At 41.4% G+C, this 17,481-nt stretch overlaps 1 protein-coding gene across 2 annotated transcripts in view; it reads left to right on the top strand.

Annotated features, from left to right (window-relative positions):
- The window catches only part of bckdhb (branched chain keto acid dehydrogenase E1 subunit beta), a 159,819-nt gene that overhangs the window by 32,857 nt on the left and 109,481 nt on the right, over positions 1 to 17,481 (top strand). For both annotated transcript variants that reach the window (XM_078399826.1, XM_078399825.1), the window contains exons 5-6: positions 174 to 329; positions 9,767 to 9,875. In XM_078399826.1, the coding sequence (XP_078255952.1) occupies positions 174 to 329; positions 9,767 to 9,875 (265 nt within the window). The remainder of the gene's footprint in view (positions 1 to 173; positions 330 to 9,766; positions 9,876 to 17,481) is intronic.

The following is a 17,481-nucleotide window of genomic DNA, read 5'->3' as shown; positions in this document are numbered from 1 at the left end:
AGCTCCTGTAGAAAACCCACACAGGTCACAGGGAGAACGTACAAACTCCGTACAGACGGCATCCGTTGTCAGAATCAAACCCGGGTCTGGCGCGGTAAGGCAACAACTCTACCGCCACCGTGCTGCACATCTCTGCACTGACCTAAAATTTGTTGTCCATAATTTATTTTCAGATTATTAATGAAGCCGCAAAGTATCGCTATCGCTCTGGGAACTTATTTGACTGTGGAAGTTTAACGATTCGTGCGCCTTGGGGATGCGTGGGCCATGGAGCACTCTATCACTCCCAGTGTCCTGAGGCCTTCTTTTCCCATATCCCTGGAATTAAGGTGAGGGGTGTAAAGAAGAAGTAAACTACAAAATAATGTAATTTTATTTTTCTGTAAATTGATTAGTGAAATAGGTTTAGGCTGTTACACTTCATATCTAGTCAGAGTCATACAGCACAGAAACGGGCCCTCTGGCCTAACTTGCCCATACAAACGTGGTCATCTGAAACTCTCCAGCTCATGTCCCATTCATCCATCCTCCATGTGGTTGCTGACTTCAGGTTGATCCTAAATATGTAAAGATTTGATAATCTCACTTTTCCACATTTCTGCTATTTACTTTGAATTAGTCCCTCTGATACCTATGTCCCTAATAGCCAAAGCCACCATTCCTGGAATTCCTCCCTGAATTTTTGTTTCCCTTTCTTCTTTCCTACGCTATTTATTTGACCCAAGCTATATTTGACCAAGCCTTTGGCCCTTTGCAGTAATATCTACTACTTAAATAGAATCTTGATGAATAATGAATATTGTTTCCCTTGACAAATATTAAAATTATTTTAATTTTTTCCATATGCCCATCTAATTTCCTGTAATGTACCATAGTAATCTTTTGTTTGTAAGTGGAACTGCATCCATCTTATAACCCAAATGATACGAACATTGAATTCTTCAAGTTTAGGTAAACAACCCTCCGAATCCCCATTTCCCCCGCCCCTTTCTTCCCCCTCTCTTCCCTCTGGTCCATCTGAATGCGCCCCAGCTTTCTCAACCCTACTACATTCAGTTTGAAGGGTCCCGACCCAAAACATTACCTATCCATGTTCTCCTGAGATGCTGCCTGCCTGACCCACTGAGTTACTCCAGCGTTTTGTGTCTTTTTTTTAGCATTGAGCAAATGAAATTCTGGTGCACGTTTGTTCTAATTATGCTGCAGTGATCAATGGCAGTAAATCAGCAGATTACAAGACAAGGCAATTTTTCGCACACACATTTAATCAAGGACATTTAACGTTAATAATAAGTTTCACAATAATAAGTTTGTTTTTGGACAGTTATGTGACAATGTGGTTGTTCCAGAATGAGATAGGAGCATGGAAAATCAGCTTTCATGTTCATTCTAGGCTTATGACAATAATTGAGCTGAATGCTAGCTAGCTCTGTTTTGCTGTCCACACAGAGCAAACCTGCGACCTGACCTGTTGAGTATTTCTCGGATTTTTTGCTTTTTAGAAAAAATACCGACTGCAACACTATTTTTGGATCAACGTTCCTATTTTAGGTTTCTTTGTAAGAATCACACCTGTATGTCATCATTGTTTCGATTTGCAAAACACTATCAGATTTGTGTTTTTCTACCATTATTGGATAAATATTGGCAGACAGCTCGAGAGTTGTTGGGTCAAATTTAAGTTTAATTGTTTTATGATGTAAACATGAAGGGGAGTAAATAGAAGACAAAAGTTGTTAATTTTAAAGCTAGATTTTAAGTTTCAACATTTGTTTGGAAGAAGGTCGTTCAATATTTTTTGACATTTAATTACTGGTGCCACAAAGTCTTTCACTGACTACTGCCATTGCCGTTTTGGACTGATTTCCACTCTGAACATGTTGGATTCAGTCTGGCTACATTGCTGTTTACTGATTATTAAATATTCCACAGAGATTCATGCTGATTATGGATGCATGTGTCAACAGTGGAGGTATCAGGATGCAACCCAGGAAACAAGCTTAAAAATTGGTACATGCCCATTTTTCAGACGGCAATCTTTCAATGTTGTTTTATTGGGAATTTTTGCAGTAATGATTAAAGTTGGGCAGATCTCCAGAATCTACTTAATATAAAAATATCTCTATTGCATTGTCCAAGGAAATATTGAACTAATTTGTGTCAGATATGTTCTAACTAAATCTCTTGGACTGCATTCTGTTCTTTCCTCTTTGTTGTCCACTCACCCATTTCCATGACACTGGATTAAAAGAGATTCATTATATTTATCAAAACTAGCAATGTAGTAAGTGTTGGTAGAAGGAATACCCTGAATTCAAGAAAATATATGTTGTTTGGCTCCCAGGTTTTTTTCTTCACGCTCCCCTTAAACATCCCAGGCCCCTGCTGTCATGCTCCCGTCAAACTCACCAGGACTCCAAAGTTGTCTTTTGTTGCCAAAATCATGCAACACTTATGATAGATTTGTTCAGTGGCACTTATGATAGATTTGTTCAGTGGCACTTATGATAGATTTGTTCAGTTTAGTTTAGTTTAGAGATACAGCATGGAAAAAGGCCCTTCAGCCCACCGAATCCACGCCAGCCATTGATCACCTATTCTCACATCCCAGCGACATGCAGCTTTGTACGTTAATTGACCTCTTGTAAATTGCCCCTAGGGTACAAGGAGTGGATGCGTAAATGGTATGTTATCCCATTCATGCATCTATTCCTTTCATAATTGGGGCAATACAAAGCTGCAAATAGACACAAAAGGTTGGGAGTAACTCAGCAGGACAGGCAGCATCTCTGGAGAGAAAGAATGGGTGACATTTTGGGTCGAGACCCCAGTCTGAAGAAGGGTCTCTACCCAAAACGTCACCCATTCCTTCTCTCCAGAGATACTGCCTGTGCTGCTGAGTTATTCCAACTTTTTGTGTCTATCTTCGGTTTAAACCAGCATTTGAAGTTCCCTCCCTCACAATACAAAGCTGCATGTCTCTGGAATGTGAGAATGGATGATCAATGGTTGCCGCGGACTTGGTGGGCCGAAGGGCCTGTTTCTATGCTGTATCTCTAAACTTTTTGGATATGGTAGGAAACCAGAGCACCCGGAGACAGGGGGAGAGTGTGCAAACTCTACACAGACGGCACTCGAGGTCAAGATGGAACCTGGGTCTCTGGTGCTATGTGGCATCGGCTTCATCAGCTGTGCCACTGTGCCGTCCTAACTCATTAAACTTTAGTCTTTATTTCCAATCTGAAACCAACTTTTCAGCAACTTAAAAAAAAATCTACATGTACAGGTAGAAGCAACGGGTCCAATGGTTCAATAATAAGAGCATAAAATCCGCTTTAACCAACCTGATCTCCCGGTTGCTCAGCATTTCAACTCCCCCTCCCACTCCCAGTCTGACCTTTGTGTCATGGGCCTCCTGGTAAAAGATTGCAGTGCAAGTGCAGTAAAATATTAAAGTACAGTAACAAAATAACTGAGTTAAGAGTAAGTGTATGTGGCAGCACCTGTGGAAAGTGGGTGTGAAAGAGGTGATTGGTTCAGGAGTCCGATGGCCGTGAAGATGAAGCTGTTAAGGTTGGATGTCCGGGCTTTCAAGCTCCCGTATCTTCTCCCAGAAGATAGAAGATCGGCATGGTGGCGCAGCGGTAGAGTTGCTGCCTTACAGCGTCAGAGATCCAGGTTCAATCCTGACTACGGGTACTGTCTGTTTACTCTTATAAGATGTGGACTCTAATACATCGGCGAGACCAAAGGTAGACTGGATGATTGTTTCGCTATCCTACACACCAGAGACACTTTACAATTTTTACCGCAGAAAATCAACCTTAAAGCCTATACATTTTGGAGTGTGGGAGGAAACCGGAGCTCCTGGGGAAAATCCACACGGTCACAGGGAGATTATACAAACTCCCTACAGACAGCACCCATAGACAGGATCGAACCCGGGTCTCTGGTGCTGTAAGGCTGCAACTTTACCGCTGCGCCACCGTGCTGAACTCAAAGCTAAACATAAGTGAATTCTATTTATCCGAGGAAGGAAATGGTGGTTATGAAGTTATATTGAAAATGTATTTCAAACTGCACACTATTATGCATTTGTTCTATTTAAGTCAGATCATTATTTCTTTAAGCATTTAATTTTGAAGAAATTAAGGGAAACATATTGCCAAGAAAAGCAGTGTCGGATCCAACATGAGTACCGCCAGACAGTTGCTATAGATTTAATCATCCTTAGATGAAGCAATCTTAATTTTGAAGGAAAATTTTGGTAATGCTACTTAGTTCATAACAGATGATACCAAATATATTTAAAGGTGGACTGCATTAGAAAAATGACAAGTGAAAAGTTACTCTCGGACTATCTTTGATCGGACTTTACTGGCTTCACCTTGCATTAACCTGTGGCGGTCCCTGGGGATCAGGCCACTCCTTGGGTCAGCCCCCTCGTCACTTGACGGACAGGCGTAAGGGGTTAAAAGCCAGCCCGTTGGGAGGCGTGGCTCATCCCTAGGTGGACTACGCTGTGAGCAGGAGCTCACAGCCTAATAAAGACCTTTATCCAAAACTGCTTGGCGTCCTGCCTTTTCTCTGGCCTCCGCCAGGCCACTACAAAACATTATTTATGTTCCCTTTATAATGTTTCTCTACACTGTGGATGTCTTGAATGTAATCATGTATTTTCCGCATGACTGGTTAGCATGCAACAAAAGCTTTTCACTGTACCTCAGTACACATGACAATAAACTAAACTCAAACTCAACTCAATATTAAATTGAAAATAGGTATAATTCTGTAACAATATCATAGTCATAGAATCACACAGCACAGAAATGGGCCCTTTGGACCAACTTGCCCGTGCTGACCAAGATGTCCCATCTACACTAGTCCTACCTAGCTGCATTTAGCCCATATCCCTCTAAGCCTTTCCTATCCATGTACCTGTCCAAATGTATTTTAAATGTTGTTATAGTATCTGCCTCAACTACCTCCTTTGGCAGCTCAATCCACATACCCACCACCCTCTGTGTGAAAAGGTTGCCCCTCGGGTTGCTATACTTTTCCGATATCAACTTAAACACCCATCCCCTGGTTCTTGACTCCGCTACTCTGGGTGAAAAGCACTGCAAATACCCTACTGATTGCCCTCATGATCTCATACACCTCTATAAGATCCCCCCTCATGCTCCTGCTCTTCATTAGTGGCATATAAATGACACCAATAACTTCCAAAGCCTGGTGAAACTCTTTGGAAATGGTTTGATAGGTGAATCATTCTGTTGCTTGGTTTTGATAAATATTGGCCTTACAAATATTGGCCTTACAAAACCGTACATTTACAAGAGTATCCTCTTTTGTTACACAAAGTCGACATTAAAGGATTATAATGTGATTTTAAGCTCTCCAAAGGAGGGGAGGGTGATGGAATGGAGCGGGTGGGGGGAGGGGCAACATTGTTTAGAGATGGAATTCTCAAGGCACGGCTTGACTGTGTTCCTGCATTCGACACCAACACCATTGTCAAGTTTGCAGACGACACAACGGTGATCGGGCTTATCACCAACGGGGATGAAACAAACTATAGAGCGGAGGTGCAGAACCTGGCGGACTGGTGCTCGGATAACAACCTGTCCCTAAATACCACCAAGACCAAGGAGCTGATCATCAAAGGAGTAGGTCACATAACGGGGAATATGCCCCGATCTCTATCAACGGGGACAGTGTGGAGAGAGTGTCCAGCTTCAAGTTTCTGGGCACTCACATTTCGGAGGACCTAACATGGTCCAATAACACTGCTGCGCTGGTCAAGAAGGCACAGCAACGACTGTTCTACCTAAGAACACTGAAAAAGTCTGGTCTACCCCAACAGCTGCTGACGACCTTCTACCGCTGCACCATAGAGAGCATCCTAATGCATGGCATCCCTGTGTGGTACCTCAGCTGCACGGAGGCAGAAAGGAAAGCTCTACAGCGGGTAGTCCATAGAGCTCAGAGGGCCATCGGAACACAGCTACCAGACTTGGAGGGCATCTACAACACACGATGCCTCAGAAAAGCCACCAGCATCCACAAAGACTCTTCACACCCCTGCAACAGTCTGTTCGAACTTCTGCCATCGGGCAGACGATACAAGGCCTTCTACGCCCGCACCTCCAGACTCAGGAACAGCTTCATCTCCAGGGCCATAGCTGCTATGAACCGGTCCTGCTGAGCCGGATGGTCACAACGCATAGATCAACTTGCACTTTACCCTGTCTAAAACTGTTACAATTGTTTCATTGAGTTGCTGTTGTCTAAATTACTTAAATTATTGCATTGTATGGGAGGCGCATTCCCAATCTCGTTGTACCCCTGGGTACAATGACAATAAAGATATATTGTATTGTATTGTATTGTATCTGGCATTTGTGAAGTGAATGAAATCAAGCTAGCCTTGAAAGTATACCATGTCAAAACCATATTTTCTTGAATGTTTATGGTCAATTGTTATCAAATTTCATGTACCTATCAATTTCTGATAGCGACCTACCTACTTTAATTGTTTTTTAAAATTAATGTCTACAATTGAAATTTTGCTCCATCAGAACTGGGAGAAGTTGTAGTCAGTGGCCTTTGTTTATAGAAATATTTCCACTGCTACATTGTTACTTTGGTTATCTTTTTAGCACGTAATCATAACTTGATACTATTTTATCTTTAGGGTTATTAGATTAAATTCTGTTGGCTGTTGGTGACTTAATGTTCTTTTTAAAATAATATTTTGAACATTTTTATCCACATTTCGTTCAGCTTGCCAGACAGCCGGTTACCAAATCTACTGCTTCTGCTTTTGTTATTTAAAGACGATCACTATTCAATGTAGATTCCTAAGGAGATTGATTCTTAGGGTGCTCTCTCACCCTCTATTTTTTCTTTTTTTTTTGAGCATCTAATTCACAGGCATAAATCAAAAATGCAAAAAGCTAGGCAGAAATGTTGTATATTTTTTTATGGAGCATTGGCTTTTGATCACGGCTACTTTTTAAATTTCTAAAGTAACAATTAAAATGAAAGAAGAAAATCCAAAGTGACTCCGTGGCATGCTTTCCTTTCTGTGAAGACATTAGGCTGGAAGTTGTTCAATTGTTCTACTTTTCAAATGCTTAAATCCATACTTTTACCCCGTTTTTATTTGGTTTGTAAGAGAACGTTGATTAAATTGATTTAATCCTTCTCTTTGCTAAATAGGTGAGTCTCGCTTAATGGTAAGACTGGTCTTGTTTGTTTTGCACACTGACCTATGAAAGTGAGAGTAAATAGGTGCTATGACTTTTTGTGGCATTGATCCATGTTTAAAAGTGGATCATATAGACGTACAGGTATGTAGGTTAATTGACTGGGTAAATGTAAAAAAATTGTCCCTAGTGTGTGTAGGATAGTGTTAATCCTATGTGTTAATGTAATCACATAGTGTTAATGTGCGGGGATCGCTGGGCGGTGCGGACTTGGTGGTCCGAAAAGGCCTGTTTCCGCGCGGTATCTGAAATATGAAAAAATAAATAATATAGCTTGTTACGAAGGACTCACTTCGTATTCTCAGCTGAAAAGGAAACATCTCCCCTGTTAGGCAATTATATAATTGAATAATGTTGTCTTGGCTCACTTTGCTAAAGAATAGTCATTCAGATGGGGCTTTGAAGTTCCTGTTAGTGTTGGAAATACTTTACTGAGTTTGAGTCAGTCCATCATGGGAATAGCAGTAGGAATTGGACAGAAGATAATTAATTGTTTGAAAGCTTCACCAGATGGAATCAAATCCTTAAGATTACTAGGTCAATTGGATTTCCTTGCAATTATTAAAGTCAAAGCTGTTTAATTTCTTCAAGGTGATCAATTAATGGAAACTTTTATTTTTGCATGATCTTGTTCCCTGTTAAATTCTGGTTCTAACGCTGTACTGTTCATAGTATGACAACCAAGAAGTTTCTGCATTATTCAGCCTTGAACTCCCAAAGGTGACGTTGAAAGAGTCCCGCATTAAATCCTCCCCAAGAACAAAGCTGCTTTTCCTTGTTAAAATCATACTCTATAACCATTTAATATGTTAATCCAAGATGGATAGAAACTATCTGGAGCTCAAAGTGCTGGAGCAACTCAGTAGGTCAAGTAATATAAGAAAATAACTGCAGATGCTGGTACAAATCGAGGGAATTTATTCACAAAGTGCTGGAGTAACTCAGCAGGTCGGGCAGCATCTCGGGAGAGAAGGAATGGGTGACGTTTCGGTTCGAGACCCTTCTTCAGACTGATGTCAGGGGGGGCGGGACAAAGGAAGGATGTAGGTGGAGACAGGAAGATAGAGGGAGATCTGGGAAGAAGGAGGGGAAGAGAGGGACAGAGGAACTATCTAAAGTTGGAGAAGTCGTGTTCATACCAAGGGGCTGCAAACTGCCCAGGCGAAATATGAGGTGCTGTTCCTCCAATTTCCGGTGGGCCTCACTATGGCACTGGAGGAGGCCCATGACAGAAAGGTCAGACTGGGAATGGGAGGGGGGTTGAAGTGCTCGGCCACCGGGAGATCAGTTTGGTTAATGCGGACCGAGCGCAGGTGTTCAGCGAAGCGATCGCCGAGCCTGCGCTTGGTTTTGCCGATGTAAATAAGTTGGCATCTAGAGCAGCGGATGCAATAGATGAGGTTGGAGGAGGTGCAGGTGAACCTTTGTCTCACCTGGAAAGACTGTTTGGGTCCTTGGATGGAGTTGAGAGGGGAGGTAAAGGGACAGGTGTTGCATCTCGTGCGGTTGCAGGGGAAAGTGCCCGGGGTTGGGGTGGTTTGGGTAGGAAGGGACGAGTGGACCAGGGAGTTGCGGAGGGAACGGTTTCTGCGGAACGCTGAGAGGGGATGGGATGGGAAGATATGGCCAGTGGTGGGGACCCGTTGTAGGTGACGGAAATGTTGGCGGATAATTTGTTGGATCCGCTGGCTGGTGGGGTGGAAGGTGAGAACGAGGGGGATTCTGTCCTTGTTGCGAGTGGGGGGAGGGGGAGCAAGAGCGGAGTTGCGGGAAGAGACCCTAGTGAGAGCCTCATCTATAATGGAGGAGGGGAAGCCCCGTTTCCTGAAGAACGAGGACATCTCGGAAGCCCTAGTGTGAAACACCTCATCCCGGGCGCAGATGCGGCGTAGATGGAGGAATTGGGAGTAGGGGATAGACTTTTTGCAGGGGACCGGGTGGGAAGAAGTGTAGTCCAGATAGCTGTGTGAGTCAGTGGGTTTATAGTAAATGTCAGTCACTAGTCTGTCTCCTGTGATGGAGATATCGGAGATAGTCCAGGTATATTTAAGGGCAGGATGGAAATTGGAGGTAAAGTGTATGAAGTCAGTGAGTTCTGCATGGGTACAAGAGGTAACACCAATGCAGTCAAAGGTCAAGTAATATCTGGATGAAAAGGGTTGGCAACATTTTGGGTCTGGAACTTTCTTCAGACTAGAAATTATGTTTTTTTTAAATGAACCATTTTACTGTTGTTAAAAGCACTGATCTTAAATTTATTTGTTTATGTTGTTTCTTAATATCCATAACTCCTGTCAAATGTCCCTTAATCGAGCTGTAATCTAAAACAATATGTGCCCTTATTTTTGAGTAATTGGTGTTCTGGAAATACATTTCCATTTAGAATTATTTAGTGCAAGTGAACTCGAGACTTGTTTGGAAGGCAATTGGTCAGGCAAACTCATCGTACTATATCAATGCTGGGAAGATCTCTTAAAATTATTTATGTTTTACAGGTGGTTATTCCAAGAAGCCCCATCCAGGCCAAGGGATTATTGCTATCATGCATAGAGGATAAAAATCCTTGTATCTTCTTTGAGCCTAAAATTCTCTACAGAGCTGCTGGTAAGTTTTCAGGTGTGGCATTTTCTTAAGACCTGATACAAGGTCAGATGACTTTTGCACAGGCTGATTTTATTGGAACTAATGCAAACAGCATAAGCTAAGAAAGTCATGATATTCTACTTCAGTGGAAAATACAAATGTATTTGGCAGAGGTTAAATCCAGACGTTTATGTGTATTGGAGATTGAGTAAGACATTCCTTTTTGTCATCTTTCTTGGTGTTAGTGTTGGCTTTTTACTTCTTGATTCCACTAAGAGGAGCAATAATGTGCTGCACTTTTAAAAGCATAACAGTATTTTAATAAGAAAATTTTTAATACCTAATATTTCTTCCTAATCTAAGTAGGATGTGAAACCGCTGTGTTGAATAAGTAGAAAAGACTAGTGTGAACAAGAGTGTAAAGAAAAAAAAGATTCACTATTTTAGGGACTAAGGAAAAATGTTGAAATAAGTGAAATAAGAAAAATAATGAAAAATAATGAAATAAGTGAAATTTAAAATTCCTCGAGGAGAAACAAATCACTATTTTCACTTCAGCTCAGATGAATCCGCTGATGTATTTACAGGAGATACAAAGAACAGCAGATGTTGGTTTATTTAAAAAAAACACAAAGTGCTTGAGTAACTCAGTGGGTCGGGCAACATCTCTAGAGGACATGGATAAGTGATGAATTGGGTTGGGACCCTTCTTCGGAGTCTGCCACAGGTGGAACAAATGATGCGTGGTAAAGTCAGAATCATAATCATAATCGTAATTTATTAGCCAAATGTGTTTTGCAACATACGAGGAATTTGGTTTGCCACACAGTCATACTAAAATAGCAACAAGACACATAACTACATAAAAAATTGACATAAACATCCACCACAGCGGCTTCTCCACATTCCCCACTGTGATGGAAGGCAATAAAGTCTTATCTTCTTTCCTCCTTTTCTCCCGCTGACGGGGGAGTTGAACCATCTGCAGTCAGGGTGATTGAAGCTCCCGCAGCCGGTGATCGAAGATCCCGCATCAGGGCGATCGAAGCCCACGCATTGGGGCGGTCGAAGCTCCTGCGGCTTGGAGCTCCTGAAGCCGGTCTCTAACCAGGGACCGCGAGCTCCATGTTGTTAAAGTCCGCATTCTCCCGCGGTTGGAGCTCCGAGGTCGATCCCTGGCAAAGGGATCGCGAGCTCACGATGTGAAAGTCCGCAGGCTCCTGTGGTTGGAGCTCCCATGGTCCCAGCAAGAGGCCGCCAGCTCCACGATGTTAAGCCGCAGTGCAGACGGAGATACGACACGGAAGAGGTCGCACCTCAGTCGAGGAAAGAGATTAAAAAAGATTCCCCCAAAACTAAAGTTAAACTAAAACATAGATTTTACATAAAACTAAAAAACACAAAGAAGGAAAAGGACGAGGCAGACCGTTTGCGAGGCAGCCATCGTACGGCGCCCCCTGGTGGATGGGTAGATGTGAATGAGTGTGTCCCAGCTGCTTATGCTTGTTCTCCATGTGGTCATGTCATTGAGGCTCAACATGCTCTGGCTTCCCTCAGCAATGAGGATGTTTTTTTTTTTTCAAGGAGACTTTGAGAACATCCTTGAAGTGTTTTCTCATTCCTGGTCTGCCTATCGGAGTAGGATATCTATGATCAGAACTTCATTGATCTGGATAGACATAAAATGCTGGAGTAACTCAGCGGGACAGGCAGCATCTCTGGATAGAAGGAATAGTTGACGTTTCGGGTCGATGAGGGATGGGAATGTTTGTCCCGGACTGGAGCTATATCCTGTGGTTTCATCGTTCGAACTGGAAGATGTTTTGTATTGACCTTGTATGGGGGAGGGGGGGGGAATAAAGATAAGTTTGAAGATTGAGAATAAGATTTTATCTGGGAGTTGGTGCTTATTGCTCAAAGATGACTATAAGCAGACCTGTATATATTCTGCTGTTTCTATTTCTGAATATTCAGCAGAGAAGCTACTGGGGAAACCAATTGCAATTTTTTAGCCACTGCCGGTGGGTTGATTATATTTGTGACCAAGTAGGTATTTTCCTTAGCTACCGTCACTACATTCCAGAAGTGGTACATTCTGTTCCTCTGGCTCAAATATGAATGTTATAGATCTCCAGAAGCGATGCCAGTTCAAGCCACAAGATGTTAAAATTCATGAACAACCTCCCTTATGTCTTGTTTGAACCATCTCGATTCATCTAAGTCTACGGATTGAGGTGGTACTAGTTGGATTCAGACAATTTATATTTTTTTCTCTGAATATTTTCTCTGCTAATACTCGCAGTCTGATACATGTTAATTAGTGTGTTACTTTTCCTCTTGGATGGGATATTGATATCTAAGCAAACGTATGTGCATATTTTCCTCCACAGGCAATAGATTTGTGTACATTTGTGACAAACACACTTGGCACAAATTTAAAACCAAGTGGAGTGATTAGTCATGGAATTTTACTAATAGTTGCAGGTTTAATGTTTGCAGAGTTTGGCAAATAAATGGTTGTGGTAAAATAGAAAAATATTCTGTGTTCCAGTTGTGCTTTTTGCAGACAATTATGAAGGAAAGTTGCCTGTGAAAGTACATTGGTAGTTTTTGGAACTCTTACTGCCGCAGGTTTTAGCTGGTATGCTGGATATGCAGAATACAAAACAACACCAGCCAAAATGGACCTAACATAACATCCAAGGAGCACTTTCAGGGTCAGGATATCCTATTGGAACATAAGACCTTTGTTACAATCTATCTGTGCAACACATGGCAAAAAAAGCATTTCTGTGGTCAATTTTATTTTATAGTGACCATTCATACTGTCAACTGATGATGGCAGTGTTGCATATGTTAGGAATGTTAAATGGTGAAACATGGTGGTTGCTCATTTATATCATAATATTTTCTATAATGTTTTAGGATAGTTGATATTGTTGTAAAAAAGTCATGGTAAAAATTTAATAAAACCCTGAGGAACAATATTATTTCACATTTAAGTAAAAAATGCTGGGTGTAGCTGATTAAGCATAAACTTTGGAGTGAAAAATAGAGTCCATGTTTCAGATCAAAATTGAATAATTGAGGAAGCCAATGTGTTTATGGTTATCAGGAGGAGAAGAGCTGGAGAAAATGTTGCATTAATTTAATTTTGGATTTGCTGATTTACTGATTTTTGACTTCCATTAGTCAAATTTAATTGTTAAGAAAATGTAAGTTAAGGTCATTTTGACTGCAGAGAGGATATACTGAATCACAAATGTGTAGTTTACATTTTTTTGTTTGGCCTGCACAGGAAGGTGGGAAGTTGGAAGTTTATTTCAGCATTCCAGTTGACCATAATGCAGAGCATCAACTAAAGAGAATACATCTTTTTTCAAGTGCAGAAATGCTTCACTGGTTAGAGTCAGTCTTGGCTGTGTCCCTGAAACTTAGTGCACACACCCTGGCAACTGGAGTATTCAGAGGAGGCGTGTTTCTATCGCTGGAGATACCTTGGTACAACTTGGACATGTGCCACAGTTGGATCTATGCATCAAAAAAAGGAAGAAATGCATTTCATTGGTTTTGAGACCCAATATAACGTTTTGGGGCCTCAGAAAACGATATCCTCAGCTGATGTTCTGCTGAGGCTTGTGTGACCACGTTGGTCAGGGCAACATGTGATCTGTTTCCAGTGAGTTTTCCTTTCTGAGAGGCAAAACATTTACCTTCGTATTGATGAAAACCAAATGTCCATCGTCGCACCACATCTGCTATAAATTGAAACAAATAGGAACGACTTCTGCTTTTTAAGTGCACAGCGGTATTTAGTGGCCACAAAAACACAACTAGGAACACCTTTCCAAATATCCCAGGAAGTGAATCGGGCTTATTGAGTATAAGTTGTCTTTATATGATGCGGTTACCAGAAGTGTTGTTCAGATTCAGATTAGTTTATTTTCTAATACACCAGTGTGCAATAAAATGTTTTGTTCATATGAAGATAGGTACTATCGCAAAGTTTAAGAAACATTTAGACAGGTAGATGGATAGGAAAAGGTTTAGAGGGGTATGGGCCAAAATGCAGGCTAGTGGGACTAATGTAGATGGGACATGTTGGTTGGTGTGGGCAAGTTGGACCGAAGGGCCTGATCCCACGCTGAATGGCTCTATAACTCCAAAGCTCACAAAGTAAACAATATACATACATTAATGATAAATATAACAATAAATACAAAGACGAGTGCAAAACAGCAAGATTGTAGCGCTATCCAAAGTAGTGCCAAAAACACTAAAGTACAATAATGAAATAACTGGATGAGATACAGTTGAGAGTAAGTGTATGTGGCAGCACCTCTGGAAGCATGATTGGTTCAGGAGTCAGATAGCCATGAGGAAGCAACTGTTCCTAAATCTGGACGCCTGGACTTTCAAGCTCCTGTATCTTCCAGAAGGTAGAAAAGGGAACAGCCTGTGCAGCAGGCATCCTTGATGATACTTCCAGCCTTCCTAATGCAATGTAGCGTGAAAATGGGCTGGTGGGAAGGAAGCGACGAGTCTTTGATAGACTGGGCTTTGCTCACCACTCTCTGCCTTTACAAGGGGACAAGAGTAGAGCAGCTGCCACAGCAGGCTGAAATGCATCCCTCAAGAATACTTTCTATAGTCCATCTGCAGAGGTTCGAGAGAATCCTTGTGGACTTGTGCATTACTATTTTTGTTGGTGGCTCTCGCTTCAATCTCTGCCTGTAAGCCAGCAGGAGCAGCACCAGCAGATGATCAGACTGGCCGACATGAGGGTGAGGATGGAGCGATAGATGTGCTTGATAGTGGGGGAGCTCGAAACACCCCACGTGGGTCAGGAGACATGCTGATGGTGCTTAGGGAGTACGTCTGAACCGAGTCCAGGCTCGCACCTGACCTGGACTCTTGTTTAGATGTAAGATAATTTTTACTTGTGTAGGAAGGAACTGCAGATGCTGGTTATAATCGAAGGTAGACACAAAATGCTGGAGTAACTCCGCGGGACAGGCAGCATCTCTGGAGAGAAGGAGTGGGTGACATTTCGGGTCCAGACCCTTCTTCAGACTGATGTCAGGGGAGAGGGAGATACATAGACATTCAGTCTTACTGTCTCCAACAAAGTTTTAGCTGTTTGCTTTGAACAGAGATTTTAAAAAGCAGCTAACTCCCAGCTAACAATGATCCATTCTACATTTTCCTTGATCGGCATTTCTTTTGTCCTATTTTCACACCGTACACTTCCTTATCTATGTTTCTCCCTCTCCCTCTCCCCTGGTATCAGTCTGAGGAAGGGTCTCGATCCGAAACATCACCCATTCCTTCTCTCCAGAGATGCTGCCTGTCCTGCTCCAGCATTTTGTGTCTATCTATACAGTAAAAACAGTAATTGGCTGGTCGGTTGTCCTAACCTTTACTTTTTTGTTTCTTAATTGAATTAAAAAAATTATTGTCTATAACTTTCTGCAATGCTTTAATAATCTGCATTTATGGACTTCCAAAAGTCTCTAAATGGCCACTGTTCACCATTTAGAAAGTAAGTCCAAACAATGCTCCCATATTTGTCTTGATTGAATACCATTTCCTCCAACTTGGACCAATTATTTAAACTGCTAGTTTCGTTATTAATCTGTGCTTCTATCTAGACTAAATAACAACATTTATGTTTGTTAGAGGCAAGTGCGGATATTTGGCTTTCTATCTATCTTTTAAGTCCCTAATCAATATAGCAAAAGGTTGAGACACCAAAATACATCTTTGGCAAAAGTCACATTTTCCCATTAGTGAACCTTTTCATTAACCACATTCTGTCTACTGCTAACCCTATTTGCTAACTACTAATTGTCTTCATTGCCAGTTGCATAATCTTTCTTAGAATCATAGAGTCAGTCAGCGTTGAAAAAGGTCCTTCATCCCAACTTGTCCTCACTGGCCAATATGTCCTACCTGCCTGCGTTTGGCCCATATCCCTCCAAACCTGTCCTATCCATGTATTTGTCTGTTTCTTAAACGTCAGAATAGTCCTTGCCTCAACTACCTCCTCTGGCAGCTTGTTCCATACACACCCCACCCTTTCTGTGAAAAAGTTACCCCTCACATTCCTATTAAATCTTTTCCCCTTCACCTTAAACCTATGTGTTCTGGTCCCCGATTCACCTACTCTGACAAGAGACTCTGTGCATCTACCCGATCTATTCCCCTCATGATTTTATACACTTTTTTTGTGCAAATTTATTTAACCATTGAGAAAGAGCTGACAAAGAATGTGATAACTCATTGAGGAGAGTCTGTTCCATGAGATCTTTCACCTGCCACACGGGGCTCAGTGAGCCTGACCTCTTGGCTCATTTAGGACAACTGACCAGCCAATTACTGTAGTGCATTGATTAATATTTATTTAACTTCAAAACATGATTTAGACATTAGTTCAAAGTAATGTAATATGGCTGTAATAGGAGCAAAGTATGATCAAAATATGATCAAACGTGCCTTGAGCCTATGTAATGGGGTTATGTCTGCACCGTTTTCATGTCTAGTCTCGAGATCGCAAAAACCTAGCATGGATTTACTTAATGGTCCAGCATTTATATATTTTGAATATCGTGAATTTGAGGGAATTTGAGGGAAGAGACATCCTTTGTGGGAAGAAATTGCCTCTCATCTTGTTCTTAACTAGTTGACTGTTATTGTGGGACTGTCTCTCTATTTACCAGAGGACAAAGCCCTTGCAGATATATATAGATTCTTGATTAATACGGATGTCAAGGGTTATGGGGAGAAGGCAGGAGAATGGGGTTAGGAGGGAGAGATAGTTCAGCCACGATTGAATGGCGGAGTAGACTTGATGGGCCGAATGACCTAATTCTGCTCCTATCACTTATGACCTTATTACCATATGATCTACCACGTCCAAATTCCTCAGTAAGATCACCTATAATGATTCTAAACCAGATTCATGCAATATTACAAGTACGTTGTCACTACAGCTCTGTGCATGGTTCCTAGCTCCTGTATTCTAGTCATGCAATAAGGATATACAGACAAGATGACAGATTACCAGTTTTCCTTGGAATAAAGATGCAGCTTTCAATTCACAGGCAAATCTATTTACAGATGATATATTTCTACTTCCATGAGAAAAGCATAATTGAAAAACTCTCGGCACAAATCTATATATGGTTAGTCCTGATAAAACCTGTATTACAGTATTAACAGTGGAAGGGATTTTGCACTCGTACCATTCTCAGTGACTTCTATATGTGAATAGCTGTTTATTAATGGTCATTTATTAATACCCTCCTTGAATGATAGTTCTCTTAAGTTGCATATTCTGGAATATCACAGTCCATGTTGTGGAAGTGAGATATGCATTCATGTCATGCATTAAGTGTTGAAGTTTTGAGAAATTGAGCCGCTGTTGTAGTAAAATAATGTTGCAAATAGGATTGATTTTTTAAGATATAACAAATATTTATGCTGAACATCAAAAAACGTCAAATTTTGATGTAGCCTTGAGTTTTCCCTTTTTGTTTTTTAACTGGCATTTATAAAAAACCCTCCTCACCAAAACAAAAATCCTGCTTTATTTAGCTTCTGAAGACTTGGTGAGCACTTGAATACC

This window comes from Rhinoraja longicauda, chromosome 5 (genome assembly GCF_053455715.1).
Source record: "Rhinoraja longicauda isolate Sanriku21f chromosome 5, sRhiLon1.1, whole genome shotgun sequence".
Taxonomy (NCBI): domain Eukaryota; kingdom Metazoa; phylum Chordata; class Chondrichthyes; order Rajiformes; family Arhynchobatidae; genus Rhinoraja; species Rhinoraja longicauda.
This window is presented reverse-complemented; position numbering and strand designations above follow the sequence as displayed.